We start from the raw sequence: 25,270 nt of genomic DNA, 5'->3' as shown, positions 1-25,270 counted from the left end.
TTGGTTAGGAGAAACGTCACAGTAATCAAACGTAGATTATTAACCTGACAGCTTCCCCTACTCACACAGCATCTTTCACAATTAATCATAAACAGGGGCTAGGTTTTGGTACGGACAGTTGGTTTGGTTGTACTTGGTTAATTTTTGGCCAGACTAGAACATATGAACAATTGCAGAAAATACAATCTGATGAGAAAAAAAATTATCAAGCACAATGAAATAGCAATGAATTAAACACCAAAAACGTTAACTGCAATACGAATTACATTAAATACTACATTACTTTGAGAGTATTGCCCTTTGTCCTTGATTTGCATGTGGGACTGTGAGGGCAAGTTTTAGTGTTTATCGCCAGGGGGCGCATGCAGTACATCTTTACATGTACCTGATGAGAGGAAAGAAAGGCAATTTAGGTTTTGCCATCAAACTCCTCTCAGATTTTTAATACATTTCGATAAATCATCTCATTTCCGTTTTCATTTCCAAGGAAGTTGGTGTATTTTTCTTTTATCGGCTTTCCACTTCATACACAATTTCGTTTATTGGTCAGCTCGGAAATTAATAACGTAATAAAACTGAGTCAAATTCCAGTAAAAATACATAAAACGACAAAACAACCTATCTTGATTCCTGATGTTAAAGCACACTGGCAGCGATAGCGGGGAAGAGTGAGATTGAATCGTATATTTCCTCACTTCCACACGCTTTTCGCTGCAATAAAATAAACCTTTACGGCACTGTTTTGACACTGAACACAAATCACTTACTTCTCGGAGAAAACATGTACACACGTTTTGTGTGAAGACGAGTGTAGAATACATTTTCTAATTGCACTGTCACATTTCCAAGCCGGGGCCCGGCCGGGTTGTTTGCGTGAACGAAAAATAAACAATTTTTATTAAGAGTATACACAAATAGTGCTCATGGTTAATTTTCTTTTTTTTCTGTCTTATATCATGTGACCGCGCCATAACCTGTTATTGTCTTTTGTTAAAATGTCTATTGTCAAAATCGGTAATGTTTTCTTGATTTGGTCCAATTTATACAATGAATGAATGAATGAATGAATGAATGAATGAATGAATGAATGAATGAATGAATGAATGAATGAATGAATGAATGAATGAATGAATGAATGAATGAATGAATGAATGAATGAATGACTGTTTATTATCGTGCCATTGCGATCAATATGCTGCCCAGCCCATATGGGCTTATTAGGCACCGACAAAATACAAAATCAAAACAAATCAAAAGGTACATAAATTATAACTTAACATAATATACAATAAATCCAGGAAATTAAGTAGTACTGGTCATATACAGAAATCAAACCAAATGTAACATAGATGATAAATAATAACAATTTAGGTTCAACCAAAATTGATAATGGATAAAAGTAACAAGAGTAACTGTCACATGACTGTTACATACAGAGAACCAACTTAACAGAAAAGTGAACAGGTAAACGTAGCAAGGAGAGAGGAGAACCAAACTGAAAATGACAGTAAAACAAAATAAGATCAGCCTGTTATGAATAAATGTGAATAAAGTTTACGTTACGTTACAATGATAAAATGCCACAATAAATCTCTACGGTTAGCTAATTACACTAAAAGATTTGAAGAGGAGTGTACAATACATTTTCTGACTTGTCATTGTCTTTTGATGTAAGATTATTTTTTCATGACCTTCTTCGACATTTAATTCATAAGAAGACGTTATCAAAATCTGCAATGTTTTCTTGATTTAGTCCAGTTTATACAATGACAAAATGCCACAATAAACCTCTACGGTTATCTTATTGCACTATAAGATTTGAAGAAGAATGTACAATACGTTTTCTAACATGTCTCGTCTTTTGCTGTAAGATGGATTTTTCAAGACATCCCACGATATGTAAATCATAAGAAGTTAAAAGCTTTAATGTTTACTTGATTTAATCCAGTTTAAACAATGATAAAATGCCACAATAAACCTCCACGGTTAGCTTATTGCACTACAAGATTTGAATAATGTGCAATACATTTTCTGACCTGTTATCGTCATTTTCTGTAAGGTCAATTTTTCATGAAACCTCTGCAAATATAAATCATAAAACGACACTAAAAGCTGGAGCTTTCTGTAACTTTTTCTCCATCCAAGCCAGTTTAAACGATGATAAAACTGTGCAATAGCCCTCCTCCCATAAGACGTATATTCCTGCACGGATCGGGTATTAGACTGTATAAGATTGATAACTTCCTGGAACAGTTTGACCCAATGTAGCCCCAGCAGTCGCTGTATTTCCGTCTAGGCTCCGATGTTCCCGTATTCGGTCTAAGTGGCCATTTCTCAACCTCTGCAAGCTTTCCCGATAGACTCACTCAACTAGGAGACCTAGTTTTTACCATCATTAAAAAATGGAGGCATTGTTTTTGGCGCGTCTGTCTGTGTGTGTGTGTGTGTGTGTGTGTGTGTGTGTGTGTGTGTGTGTGTGTGTGTGTGTGTGTGTTTCCGCACATTTGTAGACAGCATAACTTCAGAACGCCTTTATGGATTGTGATGATATTTGATATTCTGGTACGTCTTATGAAGCCAACGGTCAAGGTCAATTATGGGCCTCCTGGTGGCTGACCTTGGTACTGCAGCAGAACTTTTGTATTTTGAGGGAAACAGATGTGCCGGTTATGCACCAAAACACCAGCTGTCAAAGGCTTCCTCTAAACGCAAAACACGTGTGGTCAGGCAGCGCGCCTACCCGGTTTGATTGATGAGGTTCTCTGGAAAAGGCTACAAGTACTGAGTTAACAGTCTGACCTATTTCAGGACAAAAACCTGTGTTATTTTGTTCTGTACTGTAGTGTAGTGTACTGTGTAAAAACATTTACAAAAACTCATATATTTTATGGAGGTTTGAGATCTCCGAATTCTTGTTGGCACAAGCGGTCTTTAAGGAACGCTCAGAAAATGCCCCAGATATAAGCTAACGCGACGGTGATTTTTCAGAAGTCTTTAGCTATAAATACATGCACTGGGTAATGGGAACAAATCCCTGACCGCTGGTCTCACATTGAGAGTGCAATCACGCTGCTCCAATTGAAGCTCATTGGAATCAAATCTAGAACGGAAATCTGGCCTACAGTCTTCCATCTATCTCCCCCTGGCCTGCCGGACGTTTGTCTTCATTTTTTTTGTGGGAACTAAAACTACCGGTAACTTTAAACAGGCTAAATAATGTTGAGACTGTTTTATTTTGAGTTTGTATCTCTCTCCCCCTCTCTCTCTTTCTTTCTTTCTCTCTTTCTTTCTCTCTTTCTTTCTCTCTCCCCCTTTCTATCTCTCTGTGAATGAATGAATGAATGAATGAATGAATGAATGAATGAATGAATGAATGATGCTTTATTTCCATGTAGTGTGTGCTTGTGCCTGTGTGTGTGTTTGTGTGTGTGTGTGTGTATGTGTGTGTGTGTGTGTGCATGTGTGTGTATGTGTATGTGTGCATGTATGTGTATGCATGTGTGTGTATGCATGTGTGTGCGTGTGTGTGTGCATGTGTGTGTATGTTTGTGTGACTGTGTTTGTGTGTTTGTGCGTGTGTGTGTGTGTGTGTGTGTGTGTGTGTGTGTGTGTCTATGTCTGTCTCTGTCTGTGTGTTTGTGTGTGTACGTGTGTTTAAGAATGTGTCTTGAATATTTATTTTCTTCTCCAAAAACATTATGTTTTCGAATTCGGCGTGTGTGTGTGTGTGTCTACATGTAGCTACATGTAATGATCACTCGTCACGCACCACAGTTTCCTACAATGAATCATTCTGTATATTTGATAGTTTTCTCTTCATTTATGTAAACAAAAAGGCACTCTGTTCATCAGACTGTAGCTGTGTAACACAATCACGGTAATGAACGAGGGAAAAAACGACCAGTAAATTAAAACAAATCATCTCAGTCACACCGGCACGGTAGCTAATGTTCTTCCTTCGAAAGTTAGGCCACCCCAATTCAATTTGTTGGTTCTCGGATCGCCTCTTCGTTTTTTCCTGATTTGCAAAAAAAAAAATTCTGCTTCTGAATCAACTACATCAAAATGTATGTATATTTTACCCCCAGCAGTTAAGGAAAGTCCATTTCTTCCTACTTGCTACAGTTTTCCATATCTATCAATGCAGTCATTTGATTAAAAGTTCAAAATTCATTGTTTAAATCTTGACCCAGCTTTTTGCGTTGACTTCATGGCTCCTATCGTACAATTTGGGACTATAATAGGATGCTTAGAACTGTTTTTTTTTTCGCCATGTCGCTTCATATTTTTTTCTGAGAAAATCCGAGAACCAGCAAATCACATTGGTGTGGCCTAACAATTAATCGTCACTCGCATCGATGATAGTCTGTGGCCAATTAATTTACAACTACAGGAGACAAAACAGGACCATTAATCGTTTGTAAGATAATTATCAGATATTTCGTACGTCCAGCTTTGAAGTGCATTGGTTAGTTAGGCCACAACAAGTAAATTTATGGATGACGCGCGCATTGATTTTGGCCTGTTCCTAGAAAATAACAAGAAATTCTGCTTCCTGTAACTATGACCAAAGAGTCACCACATGGCGACAAATCTTAAGTATAATGTTAAACCTGTAACGCGAAATATGAGCACAGGACACGGAACAAGAAGACAGCTGCTGTACCACTGATTTAAGTTCTTGCATTTTTGTCCTCAATTACATAGTTACTGTATGATGTATTTATTTGAGAATCTTCCAGTTTTGCACTGGGGTAAGTTTGGAATAGTCCACTTTTGCGTGTGAGGGAAATGGACTGAAATATGCTGTATTTGCTCCCAAGCAAATGTCGGCCTTTCTACTAATTCCAGTTTATTGCTGATTTCATAACGATCTAAAGACATGTTGGTTTTTACTCTGTGCTATCTCATTCAATTCTTGTCTTAACATTCGTCGTGTGTGGTATATTTCAAATCTAGAACTCTCAATTTTTCGGCACTTTTTGTTGTTTTTTTCGCTCTCGCGTTAGATTCAGGGTCTCCAGAGGACGTCATCCATAATATTACTTGATGTGGCCTTACACTGTATATTTCACCAACGTTGCTAAAAGGTTGCCAGTTTAAGTTTGTGCTGACATTATTCTTTACCAACTCGGCAACGTTTCATTGTGTGTAAGTAGTAATTTGTCTCATGTGATTGTTTCCATTATCTAATACTACTAGACTACTTTATGGTATATTGAGTTTACCTACAATGTACGTCGGAAGCTGTGCTGATTGAGGTTGAAAAGATAACATTCTAGACTTGCTAAATTGTTTCAGTCCGTGCATGACAAAGTCGCAATGTCCAGGACACTCGGCGCCGATCATTTGTAAGGGTAGTGATTGGCCAAATACCGTAATCCAATCAGCCTAACTTCAGTATTAGCGGCAAAACGTCCTTGCCACGAACAAAGTGCTATGTTTAGTCTCCAGTTAGAAGGACTTTTAGCCCTCTTTCTCAGGAGTAAACAACACTAATTGAAAACATTGAAAGGCTAAGACAGGAAAGTGCACAAAGTAGGCCACCTCCTTAGGGCGGTCATTCTGTGTGTAGAGGAAGGAATTAAAGTTTGTTTTAAACATCTCAGTTCCCAAAGGATTGTCCTAAACAGTTGTATCGCCGCTTGTAAGTAGTCAAGTCAAGAACGTGCTCATACATCTTAATGAGACTGTTACTACAGACAAGGACGTCCTTGCTACAAATAATACCATTACCTACAACCTGTAATGCACTTATTTTTGTCCTCATAATACCTTGTACCACGACGTATTTACTTCCTAGTTTCTAGTATGTTACTGTTCAAGCAGAGCTTTTGGCATTAGCTTATTACCTCAATGAAAAATGAAGGTACTCGTTTTTGGTGTGTCTGGGTGTCCGTCTGTCTGTTTACCTACCATCTCAGTGTCTATATATGTCGTAAAATCATAGTTGGTTACGTGCCTTTTGGTAACAAATCCGAATGCAAATAACTCATTCAAAAGCTGAACCCACCAGATGTTTTGGCCTATGTAGTATTACCTAAATCCTAGTACAATGCTAAACTTTATTCCAACACATGTGAAAGTCTACTCAAGGATCAAATTTGATCCATGTGTGTGCCCAGTGTTTAATTTATATACTAATAATAATGATAACTACCAACACAGATTAATTTCCTTCCATGATGTAAATCCTAAGTTTCTTCGAGGACTTCCGCAAAGTTGGCCTGGTACATACTTCCATGGACTCGCTGAACACCCTTCAGAATACATGAATACTGACATGACCATTTTCTCAGTACGCACGGGAAACAAACGTATGACGCCAGCACATTAATGACGACATTAGTGGAAAATTGACGGCATGACACAGTTTCTGTGGGCGTTCTACCAAGGGTATTTTGTCCTCACATTGGCGTCATTCACCGGCATACTTTCTTCTTCCCACGCATACTTTGTCTCCACCCCCGAGTATATGTGTTAAATGACCCAAGACAATAGTTAAAGGGATCCAATGCGATTTCAGGGCAGCAAGACTGGAAATATTATAAATAAGGTAATCATTGTTATATTGACACATACTGCCTCACATTGGCACATTTGAGTCAGTATTTCATACTTTGAGCTTTTAAAACTGCAGAAACAAACCCCAAGGTGAGTTCTTTATATTCTGGGTGGTACCCAAAAAGTCAGACAAGGGCCCTTCCAGTAAGAATTTTCTGTCAGAATTTTGGGTATTTTTGCTCCATGAGGGTCAATATACATTTGGAAGGTGCGGTTTCAACTCAGTATGTAGATTAGTGAATAGAATATTGACTTTGAAAATTCGGGTTTACAAGCCCTAAAAACTGCACTGAATGCCTTTAATGGTCCGGCATTCTTTGAGACCGACAACTGTAACGTAGCAACAAAGAAATACCGGGTTACCCATCAGAGGTTCCCCGCTTCCTCGATTTAGCCAAGGGTCGCAAAGGTTAGACATGATGAGGTAAGAATGAGGTGGAAATAGAAGCACATATCCGGGCTTGAAAAGACATTGAGAATCCCTGATGGAAAGTAGAAATCACGTTAAGAAGCCCTGAGACAGTACTGATGGCAAGAAAGTTGGACATTGTCCGAGAAAGTCAATTTGTAGTGTAGTAATCAAGTGATTGACGTAGGGATTAAGATAGAGAGACACTGGTTGAATTTGTCTGTTGGGAAATGTAGAGGCAATTACATACCTGACATGGGCTTCGGGAATTTCTTAGAAGTTAGGAAAAATACCACGTGGGACTGCGTATAAAGAAGATGAAAAGTCTAGAAAAGTTGTTATTTCTTTCAGCAGTTTTTTTAAGGATTATATACTAAATACCCTAACATTCTAGTTGTCAAAAGCGAGATATCAGATATTTCTACTTGGCTTTTTATCCACCCTTGTCTCACGACCTCTGTTACACATATTGCCGAATATGGCCTCTGAACACTAGTACTGCTGAACTCCCCCACTCATGGTCGGGGGCTGGTGTTCGGTGCGCGCGGATGGCCAGACAGTATAGAACATTCGGGAGGATGGGCCGTGGTTGGGGACCGGTTGGCTGGTGGTTGGAAGCAAGTCAGCAAGGCGTAGTTGTCAGTCAAACTGTACTCCAATTAAAGGTTTGTAAAAAATTGATTTGTTTCGTATAGAAAGATCGTCGTATCCAAATCTGTTCAGACTGCTTCCAATTAAACTTAAGCCGACTGCTTGCTTGGGGTTTGTTAGGTTCTGAATGTGTGACAGGGGCTCTACGCTACTCCTTGGCACCTCTTGAGACACAAATTGAAACAAATATGCTGACGAAGACATACTTTAATCTGTGTGGGAGCAATCGATATAGAAGTTCGCCGCTGGAACCGGAACACCAAACTAGGTGGGCGTTAGTCTAAGCCTCGGGTTGTCTGAAAGGGATTACACACTGACGTCATAGGTGACGTCATAGGTGACGTCATATCGACCGAAAAGTTGTTTGCAAAGTTGTTCTGGTCTCCCACAGGAGAATGTACTTCCGTTCAGAGGAAATGTGCGCCAGTTCTGCCGACAAGTTCTTTCCATCATCCACTTATAGGAGAAGATTTCTGAGAAGTTTACTGCTAAATAAAAAAAAAACAACTAAGTGCTAAGTGGAACTAGAAACCCATCCTAGATCTAAACACTGCAAAATAAACATATTTTCAGTCACATGTCGTTTTTTTACATCTTGTCTCTACGTTAAACATGATTGTTTTGTGAAAATAGAAGAGTATTAAGAGGGGTAGTCTAAGGATATTGCAATGGTCTTAATGCTGCTTAGTGGCTTTCTTATGGTCACTAAGTTATACTCGTATATAGACTGTCCCAGTTTCCTATGTGCTTGTACTTGGACATGTTTTGTATCCATTTGCCTATTGTGTACTAAAGCTTCACTTTCTCCAGTCTCGGCACATAGTCCACATGTGTAATATAACCTAAGTAACCATTCATTTGTGTTCCTTGACTGTTGCCAGACAGGGGTCCCAGACTTCCTATCTTAAAGGCATCCTATTCAATTAAAAAAATATTTTGGATGAGGAAATATATCTGATACTGATATTTGCTGTCATTATTTCATACTTGAAGCTTTTGAAATAGCTAAAAAAAGATGTTACGCGAGGCGTCCCTTTAGACCACTAATAAATAGAAATAACCAGTCTGCGACACAAACCAAGCAACCGTTTTTGCCTCAAAGGTATCATTATGCAATGAGATAGGGTTGATTCACCTTACTTAAAATCCAGTTTTACTTCGCTGAAATTGCATTGGGTTCTTAAGACGTTGCCTTACTTTCAGGTCATCCGAAATGAAGCACAGACAATTATTATTCCGTTTATCATTACATATCAGAACCCTGCCGCGCCCAGCCACACGACAAGGGAAATCTGCCGGGCTATTGTTGATGTATCTAAATCCGCAGTCAGTGTAAATTGATTGAAATACTTTAAGTTGTGCCATCAATCATCACATACCTGATAACGTGCATGGCTTTCCCAAAGGCGCTTCAGCGATGGCTCCCTGACTTCTGTGCTGGTTTACTCAGAAATGTTTTTTGCAAATGGGTTGATGGCAATTTAGTTACAGTAGTTTGATATAAATCAGTGCGAGAAGTGAATGAAAAAATTTTGTGGCGGAAGCTTATAGTATAAACAGTTGGGATGGAAGCTCAAACGGCACGGTAAATTTGTCGCTATGAAATGTATAAGACACACAATTCTTCTCCATTATAAAACAGGGAAATCCTTTCAATCATTTCAATGAGGAAGAATGTTGTCAATAGCGTAGTAATTTCTGGCGCAAACAATCTACCCTCATTGAAAAAACAATAAACAAAACAATAAAGGTACAAGAAAGTCGTTTTCTGCATATACAGCCTGCATCGAAATAAGGCCATATTGATTTTGATTATATGGATGACATCCACGCGCGCATGAATTTTCAGCCGTTTCAAAAAAAAAGTTTTCAACCATACTGTAAATCGTAGAAAACAGTTGCAAAATGAGCAAATATATACCGCGAGTTGTAAAAAATAACATTGGAAAACGATAACGATGTCGTAGAATGCCAAAATCAAACGAAAAAGACGAAAATGTAAAGAAATGAATTTTTGACTAGATTATTCGCCAAACCATACTCTGTGTCATTTGTTCAACCTTCATGACCACGTAGATTTCATAATGAAAGCAACTCTTTTTTTGGCTAAACTTTTTTTTATTCGCACGCTCGCATCAGTTTTGGGGTTCCCAGAGGATGTCATCCATATAATCAAATCAACATGGCCTAACCACCAAATGAAGAAATATTCTATGTACGTCAAGATGTCCCGAAGGGCCACAATTAGATCCCGGTAGCTTATCCGTCTTACTCTGGGAATGTTATCAGTTAGCATCGGTATTCTATCATAATCTCAGACTTACCCGTATATATAAACACATTACTTTTCAAACCTAACGGCAACTGAGTTAAAGGCATCAGGGCGGCAAAATTGGAAATATTCTGAATAAGGCAATTTGTATGATATTGACACAAACTATCCCACATTGGCACATTTAAAACTGCAGAAACAAGCCCCAAGATGAGTCCTTTATTTTCTGGATGGTACCCTAAAAATCAATCCGGGTCCTTCCAGTAACCGTTTTTCGTCAGAATTTGGGGCATGTTTGCTCCATCAGGGCTAGAAATTCAGTTTTGAGAATAGGTGCACTGGTGCATCCAACCTAAAAAATTGTGTGCACAAATATTTTTGGGTGTACCATATAAGATAAAGTAAGTAGAATGTCAGCAAAAACTCATTAGGTTTCATTTCAATCTAAAGAAAAGTACAGAACAGTCATTGTGTTATTTTTCTGACACTTAGCAATATGCTGTATACTACAGTACCATACAATGAAATCTTTACATACGTAAACCTACGAAAATAATTGGGTGCACTGGTGCACCCAAAGAAAATAACTGGGTGCATAGCTCCAAATTTAGGTGTACTGCACTCAGTATTTCGAGCCCTGTCCAAGAATGTTGATATACATTGGGACAGTGTATTTTCAACTTTTTAATCATTTAAGTGACTAGAATATGGACTTTAAAAAATCTGGTTTCCAAGCCCTAAAAACTGCATTGGATGCCTTTAACTATATGCACAGGTGAGCATGTACTGTTGGAGTCATCACTGGTTAACTCTTGGTCAAGGACAATCCTCAAGTGAAATGCCCAGGAAAGCCTATTATTTCCAACACATAACTCCCAATATCCCTGCCTAATCTCATACTATGATCCTTGCTTGATGCCTAGGTTAATACACGTATCCTATGGGGCATCTTTCAAAAGTACGGAAGGGTTTTATCATTTTTTTTATTCCCTGTGCGTGTAGGCAGTGGAGAGATGAGGAGATAGCTGCACGTTCAGGCTGAATGAGCAGAATCTGTCGGTGGGTGGAATGAGACCGTACAGTATTGATCGTGTTTCTGCTCAATACATTCAGATATACAATGTTTATTTGCCCAGTAGTAAGGTATGCCGTTTGAGTCTGAAACCAGCAATTAGAAAAACAAATAGATAAAAAAACATCGTTCATCCCAAGAACACTCTCATCTATGTAATGCCCACAAAACTCTAAGTAAACGTTCTTTATTGCTGTTTATTTCGACAGATTTTAAAGATTTTCACGGTGTTTATAAATGTATCACAGTAACTGCAAAATGAATATAATTCAGTCCCGATAAGGACTGCAAGTTTGATTGTACAATAAAGTTAGAAAGTATGCTTTAAAGCATTAGAGGTCATTGAGCATTTTTTAATTGTTCATTTATCAACGTACATTTACGTAGTTTTGTGCTTTGCTTGCTCTATCTGCACAGCTGTGTTTTATCTATTGTCTTCTGCGTTGGTGGCGGCATGAAAATAAGTTTAAAACTTGAGTGTGCCGTCACCATGTCTTATCGTTAAACTTTGCAATAAAAAAAAGTCTTCCAAGAAGTTTCCAAACTTTCTCCGATAGTTGTACGTTTGTTTACGAGGGTCAGAGTCACAAACCAGACCATTGCAATGTTTACAGTCGTGTCCATCTTCATTGCAGACGAAGAAACCAATCAACTCTCCACCGGCGGAAGGAAAGATCAAAAGGACTCGACCGGTCGTTAAAGGAGATGTCCAATACAAAGACGGTGCGGCTTAAGTGAAAATCAATGTTGCACACGAGGTTACGGCATATGGCGGTGCAGTCCATTTTGAAAGAGAAAACTCACTCAACAACATAAAACAGTTTTACACCAACATATCGTGAGATAAGCTTCATATAGACCAATGCTCTATCAGTACTGCTTACTCTTAGAGCATTGCTACTTGGAATAATGCACGTACTTTACATGTCGTTTTTAACCATCGCGGTAAACTTTGTTTATATTATGTATGTGCAAATAAATAAAAGTAAAATAAAATAAAAAGTACTGGTGCAATATCACAATTTATGTATCCTTTTTAAAGTTCTGTATTTTAATTGTATATGGCAATAGTGTATGCTTTTGTGTTTTTACCTTCGCCAAGAAGGTTATGTTTTCAGAGGCGTTCGTGTATGCGTGTGTGTGTGTGTGTGTCCGTCCGTCTGTCTGTGGGCACGATAACTTGAGAAGGCTTAAATGGACTGTCTTGATGCTTGGTAGGTCTTGATGAGACCTCAAAATGATTAGATTTTGGACCCCCTAGCGGCTCGTTTAATTGCACATTGATTCGCAATTCAGTGTTTTGTTGTTCGCTGCGAAAGATCAATATATGATATTCTTGAGTCTTGAGTCTCTTGAACTGCTCACTCTAAAAACATTGCTTTTTACGTCTCATCTTGAACCCTATACGCTTTGTTAATGGCAATCTGTTGACCAAATCAGTTACTGGAACATTCCTTTTTGTGACCTACAAAAATCCAAGGACACAGCTTGGTGCAAGCGGCAGACAGATATTCATCAACCAGAAACAAATACGGTGTACCACCTTTCGGCAAAATTTCATCGATTTTTCTTTCCGCATCACTGCTATGGTAATGATCAAGACTATCAAAAAAACATCCACGGGATGCTAGATGATTGAATGACGCAGACTATTCTCCGGTACCCACTATCTGATTCAACTATCGAAATGAACTTATAATGGCATACGCTTCCTGTAGGTCAGGCCTTCAATGAGTTCTGAGTTCAACAAATTGTATCTTATCGGAAGAGATACGTTGCGGACATGGCTTTCATTCCTGCGGTTATTGGCATATATAGCAATGAATTTCACCTCCTACGGCTAAAGGTCTGCGAGGTCAACATCTAAGGCTTTGCGATGATGAGGCAGATATATCTGTGGTAGGGATGGCATTGCATCATTGATGAGAATATCGTCTTCGATAACTTTTACAGCAATGGAATTTTCCTCAACCAAATAGGGGTAGATCTCTACTGATCCTCGCCATATGTGGCATTCAGACCAAAGCTTCTGCTCATTTTGTCCAAGAAAATTGGAGATGAATTTTACTTTGTCATGTTAATGCTCTAGATATGATGGTTTCCATAATAAGCTATTTGCATCTATCGAAGCAAGTACAACAGATATATTTCAACAGACTCGAAGCTACAAACAGATTTTCACATATCTTCGAATGCAATAACACCCACAATGCTGAAATATATAAAAGACTGTTTTGTTGTTTTAGTACCTAGGATGTTGAGCGTCATTTTATTCTATAAATACACTATATACTTAATACTTTTGTACTATGTTCAATAGTCAATGCCATGCATTGTACCATATACAATTGTCGTGCAATAAATTGTAGCCTCCACCAGTTTCCTTTGCAGGCTGAATGAATAGTAAAAGTCTAAAAAGGGGATATCATTGGAAAGAGGAGTTCAAGTTGGCTGCCCAGACAAGGTTCATTTGCTTGCAACTATTTGCAATGTTCTTCTTCTTCGTTTTTCTGTATAATCCGATAGTTACTGGTAGGTGGGTTCCGCAACATTTCCATAACCTCGAGTCGCTATCCAGGTTTAAGTGTTTGGTGCCTGGGGGCCAATAAAATGGTTGATGAGCGTCGACAACAGCTTGGGGTTAGGATCAGCCGGCAGAAGATTGAAGCAATCGATTCAGAAGCTTCTGGTTCTACTCAGGACCATTCGGTCAGGGTGTATTAACCCCTACGGTAGGAATGGTAATGACACAAGTGGCCAAGGAGTCTCTTTGTGCAAAAAACACCCCAGTTCAGGGATAATGAACAAGAAGAAGATTGCAGTTATTTATCAAGAAAAGGCAAATGTTCTACTTGGGAAAGCGGTTCCGGTCATGAAACACAAAAATTAAAGGTTTAGTATATCCATATTGAAAATCCTAAAAAAAGGTCTGAAGATGATCACATTATATCATGTCTTTTGTCCCAAATTGAATTCGAACGCCTGCTACTCGAGAGCTCTGTTTTTTTTTTATTGCAACATTTATTGACAAAACATTGTGACGGCACACTCAAGTTTTAGATTTGACTGCCGACACATAAGACAATACATTTTTTCTATGGAATGCCTAGTCCCAGCTTAGCTGTCTCAAGGGCGCTGTCTAATACCACTGATGTGGCGGTTAACACATGTCTTAAAATTGTTTCTGTCCTTTAAAGTAACAATGTCCAGTGGGAGGGAGTTCCAGAGCTTTACAGTGGCCGGTAGGAATGTTCTTCTGTGGGATGTTGAAAATGACTGTAATTGCAGCAGGACAAATACAGGACAACAAAGCACGAATTTACATGGTAAATATCCAGTAAAATTTGTTTTGTCCCAAATTGAATTCAAGCGCCTGCTCCTTTGTTGTACTCTTTCCAATTGTACGTGTTGCACCGCAAGGATTTTCTTCCTAAATATGTATATTCCAGGCAGGCCCCCATAGGTCAGATTGAGTGCTTTTCCTCACATCGTGCGCACTGAGACCATTTTGCGGAAAACCTAAAGTGTGCCGTTAAAGTGTCTGCTTTGAAGTGATATAATCCACAGGTGGTCCTGATACACCTATAAAATATAGGACATAATTTACAGTAGCGTGTCTGTGAAAATGAAAAAAAAGTATAATTTGAAGATGATTTACCAATATACAGACACCTGAAATGGCATTCAAACGCTGTTTTCCCCATTAATTTTATCAGAATAAAAATAAAATTGTAAAAAGAAATAATATACAAATACACAAACAGGTACATGGAAAACAATAAGCTACTTAAAAACCAAGACGGCACGATCAGTCTTGATATTACATGTATATAAAACAAAAGATTCCTTTACTATGGTTATTAGCAAAACTGTAATTACTACATAGTACTGAACCAAGAATAACTAACATAATTAAATAAAATATTTTATCTGACAAGGCAAAATCAAGACTACGTTAAAAAAAAGAGTAAATCTAGAAAAAGAATTGTGGTAAGACATATAGGGAAGCTAGATAATTAGCATAAAATAACACGTTCCTTGAAAAGCACATAATATAAAGGTGCTAGATCACTGACAGGACGTCATGTAGTGTGCATTAGCCCAAAAACGTCTTCACAACCCAATGAAATTAGATCCCTTAATGCTCTCAGCCCCCGACCCATTACATGTTTGGATTGCCAATCCGTAGAGCAAACAACACTCCCTGCACCCCATGCAGAACCGCATTAACCTCCCCTGAAAGGAAGGGGTTACAAAAGGTCCCGGATGAGGTTACCAAAGGTCCCGGATGAGGTCAGCAGATGTCCCGGATGATCGCATCGCCTGGATGGTCGGCGCTTTGGTCGTTTTTGTTGCATCTCCGCGGGGAAGACATTAGAGTGGTTTTGCGGCTCTACCGTTCCGAGGAGAACACTTTGCAGACTAAAATCAGATCTGGCCGACAGGGAAGGTTCTCAGCCGCACAAAAGACTGGTGTACATCATGTCATTACTTCATTGTAGCAGACAGTGGATAGTGCTGTGAGTTACACAACGTTGCCTAATGTAGACCAGATTGATTTATTAAGTCAATGTTTTTAAAATAAATGTTAGGAGTACGTCTCCCAGCAAATTGAAGTGTTTTCTTAAAACACATATTTCAAGGTGGTGGGATTCAAGTAACGCAAGGATGGTTTCTGAAATAACATTTGCAACTCATCGTTTGTATCCATCAAAGTTACTTAAAGGGCCTTCCCGCGTGACGCATAGGGCGGCGCCCATCTCCGTTTATTAGCCCTAGGCCACACACAGCAATCACTACAGTAGGGGACAGTCAACTGATAGTGGTGTGTGTTTAACTCCCATACTCTTTCCCAAATGCTGAGCGCTAAGCAGAGAAAGCAGTATGTACCAGTTTTAAAGTCTTTGGTATGACTCGGCCGGGGATCGAACTCACGAGATACCGAATGCAAGGCGAGCACTCTGCCCACTTGGCCATTGCACCGGTGTTGTAACCATTGCTTTAGGATTAACTTACTATTTTGCCAAGTTTGGTCACTGACAGTGTTGAAGTGACCATGAGACCGTGTGTTTATAATATCACCCTTAGGCTACTGACTAGTAATAATTCTTGTCGGTTAGATCTTTAAAGTGATTGACAAATTTCTCATTTTTTTCGTTATAGATCATTTAATTTACCGATATTTCGGCCTGATCTATACTGTTGATTTATGGTATGTGTTTAGCAATTTTTCATATCGTGATGGAAAGTTTTTAAACTCGTTTATCAAAACTTATCATACAAATATCGTCAACACACCAGCTCAGGTACATCGGCTCATTTTTAATATTAGATATCGATTATTATAACACATGAGAATGTGGTATCTTTCTCGATGATGTGTGCGGTCGCTGGGTCGCCTATGGTGTGAACATCAGTCAATAATGTTTTATTGTAATATGAGGTGAAGTGTAGTGACCGATACATGGGCACAGATGCCTCAGGCATATTGCCAGACCCTTCAACTTTGTGACCAACACCCATGTAAATAAAACAAGGCTTTTACAGTCAATAGTCACAAAATGAAATTGCGTTTTGTCTCCACTTGCAATTGACGATACACGATAGCCTCTACCAGACACCGCGGATCGCTGGAAAAATAGTAGAAATCGGCCGAAATAAAGGAATAATATACCAGGGGAGGTAGCCGGCCAGAGAAGATCCAATTCGCGACCCACGGATTGGATTCCTTTATTTTGGCCAATTTCTACTATTTTTCCAGCGATCCGCGGTGCTTGGTAGAGGCTAGATGCACGAAGGTTTTCGTGAAGTATGTGAAGATTACATTCATGTTATAAAGGTATAAAGGTGATAATTATACCGGTACCATCACCATCATCTACCGTACCATATACCGGTACCATATTTGACCAAAAATTATCTCTAAAAATCATGCAAGCATTAGATTGATTTACACGATGACAATTCATTACCGACCGATTGTGTTGGTCTTGGAAGATTTTGTGAATTTTTAAATCCTAAACCAATATAAAAGATACAGCTTGACACCCAAAAACTTACCTGCCTGATGAGCTGTTCACTACATAAGGGGCAAGGGTAGTCTTCCATATTAACCCTAAACAGTACACCTGGGGTCCGCGCGGACCCCAGCACTATATATTCTATAATATCTTTTTTGTTTCTAAAGATTTTTTTCTGAAATTTGAGGTAATTGTCACCCACAAAGTTGTCTCTCAATACAGTGCAGAAAACTCCGTTTCTATCATTTATAAAAAAAATTATATCTGATTTTCTTTTGGGGTCCGCGCGGACCCCAGCCGGCTTTCGATCATAATGGATACACTGGCGTTCTTATACATTACCTTATTTCCGTTTTTATATGTTTTTATGCACTCATCGTATGTCTACAAAGTTTTCAGAGAAAGGTGTAGTAAAAGAATTAAATTTTAATAACTTTGGTGTAATTATGACGTCATATGACGTCAGAGCCAATAATATAGTCCGCCATATTGGATTTTGACCAATGACGTCATCAAATTAGCATATTCTATGCATATTAAATGATTTAACTTATGTTTAATTATATAAGATGTTATTAATGTCTGAAAAGAAGTGTAATTTAATATAAAACTCCGAAAATTTTTATGTTTAAACCAAAATTACTTCTATTTTTAAAAAAATTGCCTGCTAGAAACCCGTTGCCATGGCAACACAAAAAAACATCAACTTACTAGTATAAAACTTATATGAACTTTTTTCCAGAGACATTTTAAGAAAGGTCTCCAAATTTGATACTTCTAGCGCAAGCCGTTTAGCCGCTATTTGAGATCAAAGTTGGGCCTCAAAAGCCCCTTAAGTCTGAAATGGGTTTAAAAATCGGGTATTTCTTCTTATCTTCTTTTCTTCACCAAAAAATAGAAAAAGTTCAAAATGTATGATTTTTGTATGTAATGTGGACACAGAGGTTCCCACATCAGTTTGCAAAACAATTGAGCTGGTAGCATGTTGATAATTTATAAAATTTAGCAAAAAACTGTTCTGGGGTCCGCGCGGACCCCAGGTGTATAGATTAATCAGTCTGGGAAGGTGTTCTGTTGAGGGTTAAACTTGTATTTCAACCAGAACTATACCTAAGGCCACAGCAAGTCAATTTTATGGATGGCATCCTCCTCAGACTCCAAATCTAATGCGAGCGGGCGAAAAAAAACAAGGCAGGCCGAAAAAACAAGGTTCCAACATTTTAAAATTTTGACTCAATCATTGTACAAATGGTTTTGAATCAGTGGGGACATCACATATACACAGCCACCATCACATATCACTGAACAAAGTAAGAAACAAAACATTAAATCAGAGCCTTGTCTTGTCTCCTCTCTTCATAGTTTTCTGTCATTCACCTTCCAACATGGCAACAGACATCTTTGCCCATTTTCGGCATGGTGACCACTGTCAGAAGGAAACAAAATTTCTTGCTTTCTTTCCAAAATCAGGCGAAAATTAATACGCGCGCTGATGTCATCCATAAAAATTACTTGCTGTTGCCTAAGTTTGCAAACAGTTTTAGCTGCCATATTTGTGTGGGCTTGAACAACCATTTAGGAATATTTAGGGAAACTCGGCATTTTAAGAACGTCCACGTGATAAGAAAAATGCAATGTGCCACATACGTCAGCTATTCTTTTCTCTGTCTACTGCAATATCTATGCAGGTATAAAATGCAGAATTTCTGACACAGGACATTGCCCCAGACACAATCACCAGCAGCTTGATGGAAGCTGTTGTCCGTAGCAATAAAGTACGAACCTCTGAGGGCCAATAGAAATGTACGTGCGGGATCACGCAGGGAACAACAGTGGGACATCAACAATGTTATTGACGTTTTTCTTGAATAGGTCTAAGAAAAGAGATAGATGATTTCCTTCATATATAATTTACTTTTAATTAATTAAACATTTTACGGCTTACATGTAACGTTGCAGCTACCCGACTGAATCTGGGGCCTACCTAAAGTAGAACGCCATAATGATTGGTTGTTCCAGATTAAAATGCAGTTTTAAAGTAGCACGCTGTTACTTCACTGTGACGTCTCTGTGAAATGAGCTCTTTAAAATCGTTTTGGTCCTCGTTTACTATAGTACATTTTGGAATGAAATTGCCAAACAAATATTCCAATTGACGTCTATACCTGTTGTACGTCTGGTCACATTTTCAACAATCATATTGAAGTTGTTGGTTGTTTTAGCATAAAATACAGCAATGTTACTTCACTGTGAGGTTTCTGTTCATAGGCATGAGCTCTTAAAATAGGTTTCCTGTCCTCGTTTACTTCAATTAATATTACTTTGATATAACATACATTGCCGAACAAATGTACCAAAATTGACGTCTATACCTGTTGTGCATCTGGTCATATTTTCAATGATCACAGTTTTCACTCAATTGATGATAACCGTTCTGACCAGACAGAGCATCTTCGTTGACGTCTAGATTACTCAGGTGTTTATATATTTACCTTTGCAGAAGGAAAACGTATTGTTTTTGCACTGTTTCATCTTCCTCTTCTTCTACTAATAAATAAGGTCAATGACCTGAACCAGACGTCTGTCACCATGGTACATGTGTAGCTAGTGTTGGGTTACATCATGTTGCAATTTTATAGCAGGAGGGATTTAGACTCATGTCACCATATATATGAATGTGTTTGAGTAAGAATTTTGAGAAGAGTGAGGAAGATTTAACAGAGCAGACCATATGTAAAGGTAAACATTATACATTTTGCTTTGCAAATGTTACCTTTCTAGTTAAGGGTATATTTCTGATGCTATATGATTTCATTGATCCGGCTGATAATCATTTCATGCATCCTATAATTTAAACCCCGTCTAATGAGGCTGATTCCATCACAGTCAGTTAATCAATTAACGACTGTCGTCTTGTGACGAATTGATCTTGTACTGCCCCTAATTTTCTGCTTTAATTATTCATATAGCCCCCATTGAGAATGCATGAAAAAGCCAATTCTGCCGAAGACACCTTCGTGAAATCGATTGTGTGGAGTGACAGCTCACTTCTCATGTGGGGCATCTGTGGATTCCCATGAACAGATATTAAAGGCATCCAATGCAGTTTTATGTGCTAGGAACCCCGATTTTTCAAAGCCAATATTTTAGTCATTTATCACCATACTGAGTTGAAACCACACTGTCCCAATGTATATTGACCCTTATGGGGAAAAAATTCCAAAAATTCTGACGGAAAATTGTTACTGGACGGACCTGGGCTGATTTTTAGGGTACCAGCCTGAAAATAAAAGACTCATCTTGGGGCTTGTTTCTGCAGTTTTAAAAGCCCCAAGTATGAAACTCAAATGTGCTAATGTGAAGCAGTATGTCAATATCACAAAGATCGCCTTATTCAGAATATTTCCAGTTTTCTGCCCTGAAATCGCATTGGATGCCTTTAAGAACTAGACAGGACTACTTTCCTATCTCTAAACTATAACGTCTTGTGAGTAAGGATGGATTCAGGACGAAAACACATCTGTTTATCTTTGTAATCGAATAATACTTTCAATGTTTACATTTCAATACTTACATGTTTACATCAAACCTTCCAGAAAAATACAGCTTCCATCTTCTACGCTATTTAAACCATTGAATGATGTACATAGTAGTGTACTACATAGAATAAGCATGCCTATATTGCGTCAGACTAATATAATTTTAAAGCAGAAATTTAAGTTTAGAGGGGAAAAAAGTGATAACGATGGTCCAATATAGTACAGTCCCTTTTGAGTTCCCTGGATCCTAATGTACTAATGTAGATTATGTTTGTTTGAAATAATATAGATATTAACAAACGCTACAGAGATTACAGGCTTAAATATATGGGCAATCTTGTATATATATGATATGGAAGTCTAGTGTACACAGACATGTATATCTGTTACATATTGATACACATGGTTGTTTTTACACTTTCTCCTACATACATTCAAGTACTAGACAACAAAATATCATTTTTAAATACAAGTTATTACTGATATGTTGCCTTTCTTTTCACATATCTTGTCGACCTTTTGGAACACAGATTTGATAAGCTAGGGTGAAATATATCTCAACATGAAGCACAACTAACGTATACGACAATCTTTACTGTTTGTACGACTATTTTTACAGTTCATACGACTATCTTTACTGTTTGTACGACTATTTTTACAGTTCATACGACTATCTTTACAGCTCGTGTACTATTTTAACCATTCGTACGACTATCTTTACAGTTTGTACGACTGTCTTTACAGTTTGTCATCACAAAAACTAGACAAACACATCTTACTTATTATCGAATCTTATACTGTTGTTTAGATTGTATAAACAATATTGCACAACATCGCTCATCACCAGAATACCGTGCATTGCACATATTTATACCATGGTACATGTAGGCAGTTATGGCACAATCACTACACAGTCGAACAGTTAATATACATATTTTTTTATCATACGCATCTTGAAAGTTATTCTCTTCTTTTATTAATTTCAACTTCATTACATATTACGTCTAAAAGGCCAAGGGAATACAGGGGTGTCCTTTTAAACACCCTGGTCAAATTAAGATAAATAGGACTTAACAAGATATAATAACAGAATAACAATAATAATAATTGTAACAAAATAATTATAACAATGATAATTATAACAAATATTAACAATGAGATAATAAAGTAATACAAACTAATAAATAAAAATAAAACAAAGACTTAACGATTCAAAGAAATAAACAAATTGATATCATCGGTAACAGAAAACATTAGTTGAAACACTACCAATAATAAAGACTAATAATAACAATAATAATTGAAATCTGAAATAGCTTCTGTCGTTCTATTCTTTTCTCACTTTTGTCATCCTAAAGGTATTGGCTTAGGCTTAACACTATCATATTTTTTTCAATCTTGTTCAAAGTCATAAAGTAACCAGCAAATTAATACTTTACAGACTTTGGATCGCTAAGCGATTCTACAGTGTATTGGTAAACTGTGTTGGTCCTTGATATCATTTTGTCTAATTCCTAATAACAGACATAATCATTGAGTTTTGCTACACTCATTTAAGATTTTTTTCATGTAGCAGAGCAGTAGGTATAAGCCATTACGGCAAACGTATGTCTAATCTATGTGAGGAAAACATCCATTGTATCTATTAATTTCATAACCATCTAGAAAAATAGATACTACACAAAAAGTGTGCCAGAATATTAGCCACGAATCGACAGTTTCTTTGATATCAAATCTCATGGTGTATGTTGACCATGTTGGGTCACTCACATTATTACTTAATTTTTTTACGACCAACTAGATATTTTGTGCTGTAGTCTAGATTATATATATATATATAACAACAACTCTATATTTTGCACAAATCTCTTTGGCTAATCTAAAGATGAGTCAGTTGTTTTGTTTGGTTTTACTACTAATAAAAAGATGCGTTGTGGCTTTAATCACTTCATGCAATTATTCCTACGCACATTTCAATTTCCTCCTGGTCTAATCAATAGCCGGTCCATCAATTTGAAAATGTAGATTCCAGGAAATGAACCGTGGTGCCAAATTATACCACGCTAATTTTGATAAACACTTAATCGATTTGTGACCGAAATGTATTCTCTGTTTACTAAAGGTGTTGTACTTGAAATGTAGTAAGTTAGTACAAATGCTTTGTACTGTAAATGTCATATTTTCATAAATTATTGGTTTACAGCTTAAGATTTGCTCTTTTTGCTTTAGTTACTAAAACGAATCTTACTCAATTTGTGTAGAGTTTTGAATGATTTTCATAGATGTCTCGAACTTTTGTTTGTAACTCTTGGCAGATCCACCACAATAGAATCCAAAGTAACTGTGCACACATGCGTTACTGATTATTCCTAGTGCCAATTGAAATTCATTAGCTTTATTGATCGAAATCACTGCATTGTTTATGTCATCCATTCGACTTCCAATGCTTTGAATGATATATTAGTACAATCTGAATTATCAGATGGTTAATGTGAGATCTTTAGGAAACTGTTCTTCTAAGATGCAACATCAATTCTCATTTAGTTGCCGTACTTGACGACCATGTGTTCATGTGCGTCTGATCTGTCGAAAGATCAAGCCTCAAATTTGTAACCATTGCTCATAAAGACCTTTGGAGGAACGTTCACGATTGTCTCTCATCTCGCGAGAAGTTTGTTGAAAGTCTCGCGAAAAGTTTGTCGAAAGTCTCGCGAGAAGTTTGTTGAAAGTCTCGCGAGAAGTTTGTTGAAGGTCTCGCGAGAAGTTCGTTGAAAGTCTCGCGAGAAGTTTGTTGAAAGTCTCGCGAGAGGTTTGTTGAAAGTCTCGCGAGAAGTTTGCCTCGCGAGAGTCGGCCGATGTCTAGAGGACTGTCATGGTTGACATGCACGTGTCAGCTCGTGTCATGCCCGTGTTGTTGGTGGTGGTGACGGTCCGACGGAGGGCCGTATATCTCAGCGTCCTCATCGCGTTCTCCTCCAGCTGCCTCTTGCGCTCTGCCTCGGTGGTGCAGCAGCACAGCAGGTACCGTTTGAAGAGGGTGCGGAAACTCTTGCTCAGGAGGAAGAGCGCGAAGGGGTTGACGCAGGAGTTGGAGTACATGAGTCCCTGGGACACCACCATCCCGGCGAACTGCACCAGGGGCGGGGGCGGGAGAGGAGAGTCCCCCCAGGGAAACCAACGCCACAGGTTGACGATGTGCACGGGCAGCCAGCACAGGGCGAAGATGGCCACGAGGATCAGCACGGTCTTGGCGACGTTCTTGCGTGCCTCTAGTTGTCGAACCGTGGACATGTTCTTACAGGGCATGTTCCGAGCCGACAGGATGAGATGACGGGCGATCAGGACGTAGAAGACTCCAATAGTGATGAGAGGAATACAGTACATCAAGGTAAACTGTACCAGCGCGTTCGCTTGGGGGTACGTCGGTGTGTACTCCATCGGGAACGGCACACAGGAGCGCATGTAGAAAACAGACGTTTCGTTATGGCTGGTGGCGTTAAATCTTGTGATGACTTTGGAGAAGACAACGTCCGGAACGGCCAGACACATGCTGCCTATCCAGATGGAAACGGCCAGGATGTTGGTACGTCTGAGCGTGTGGTTAGCCTGGAGACTCATGGGCTTGACGATGGCTCGGTACCGGTCGTAACTCATGGCCGTCAGCGTGAAGATGGACACCCCGATGGACGTGAACTGGATGAAGGGCATCAGTTTACACATGATGTCGCCGAAAACATAGTCCGGAAGTAAGTAGTTGGCCACGGTGATGGGCACGCAGCTGACCAGAACCAACAAGTCCGCCAGGGCCAGACTTGCGATGAAAATGTTCGGGACGTTTCTCATGGTTTTGTTGGACCACACGATGCGAATGACCGTCCCGTTGCCGAGGATCCCAGTCAGGGCAATGATGGAGAAGATCACCGCCACGATAACCAGAGCCCACTCCGGCGGTTGGCCGACTGCATCGTCGTTGCTATCGGGCCCCATGGTGGGCCACTGAAAAGTCTCCCGTGTCAGATTAGTGCGATTACCGTACTCATCACCGGTGTACCACGCCGCTAGCCCTGCCTCTTCCGCAAAGCCGTCTGAATCAATCGAGTCTGGGAGTGAGTTCAGGACAGAACTGCTCACCATTCCTCTTATCTTCATGAAGCGCACGGCAACACGAAACGCCTGGGCTGCTGATTTTTTGTGGGCGATAAAAACTTGGAGGGCTTACCTCGCGTCAGTTCTTCACCGGTAGTCTCTCGGGCAGGCTAAGCCGATAAAAGCTTCAGTAGTGTCTGTCGATTCACCAACGAATTAGCTGCAACACAAAACGCATTTTGATGTTACCGAATTCTGGATTAGTCCGACCGTCATCATCTCAACTACAGTCAATCAGGAAACGTTTAGAAGGATGATGCTCTAAAAAGCTCTCAGTCTCTGTATCGGGAAGGAAAATCAATGAGGAGTATTCTCAATTGAAGCCCAAATAGAGCACGTCAGTAAAGCTGTTATTAACAGGGAGAACACTTTGTCTGGTGCTGGCCGTGCCATACGTCTGGTACATCGGCTTTGAAGCTACTGTTAGCCTACTGTGTTACCTTTATTATTAACTGTCGATCCGCTATATGTAAGTTGCCCAACGAATATGCGCTCGGTGGAAGAAGAAGTTAGAGCATTTCTTTTTTCAATGGACTCTTGACGAGATTGAAAGAAATACACTTAACAGTAACACCAACTTTACCAACCTTTTACCAT

The 25,270-nt window shown here is 38.9% G+C and overlaps 1 protein-coding gene across 1 annotated transcript; it reads right to left on the bottom strand.

The window, feature by feature from the left end:
* Nucleotides 1-23,383: 23,383 nt before the first annotated feature.
* LOC109464682 (gastrin-releasing peptide receptor-like) lies at nt 23,384-24,902 on the bottom strand. Its single transcript, XM_019761722.1, has one exon. It carries the CDS (start codon nt 24,674-24,676, stop codon nt 23,387-23,389), a length of 1,290 nt encoding a protein of 429 aa, XP_019617281.1. The 5' UTR covers nt 24,677-24,902; the 3' UTR covers nt 23,384-23,386.
* Nucleotides 24,903-25,270: the final 368 nt, after the last annotated feature.

The sequence above is a fragment of the Branchiostoma belcheri genome, unplaced genomic scaffold (assembly GCF_001625305.1).
Source record: "Branchiostoma belcheri isolate BF01 breed outbred unplaced genomic scaffold, Haploidv18h27 scaffold14, whole genome shotgun sequence".
Taxonomy (NCBI): Eukaryota; Metazoa; Chordata; class Leptocardii; order Amphioxiformes; family Branchiostomatidae; genus Branchiostoma; species Branchiostoma belcheri.
Note: the sequence above shows the minus strand (reverse complement) of the source record. Positions and strands in the feature narration are given on the sequence as shown.

Excerpts from the sequence above, each read along its gene's own strand:
- LOC109464682 (XM_019761722.1), bottom strand. The coding sequence starts at position 24,676 with ATGAAGATAAGAGGAATGGTGAGCAGTTCTGTCCTGAACTCACTCCCA.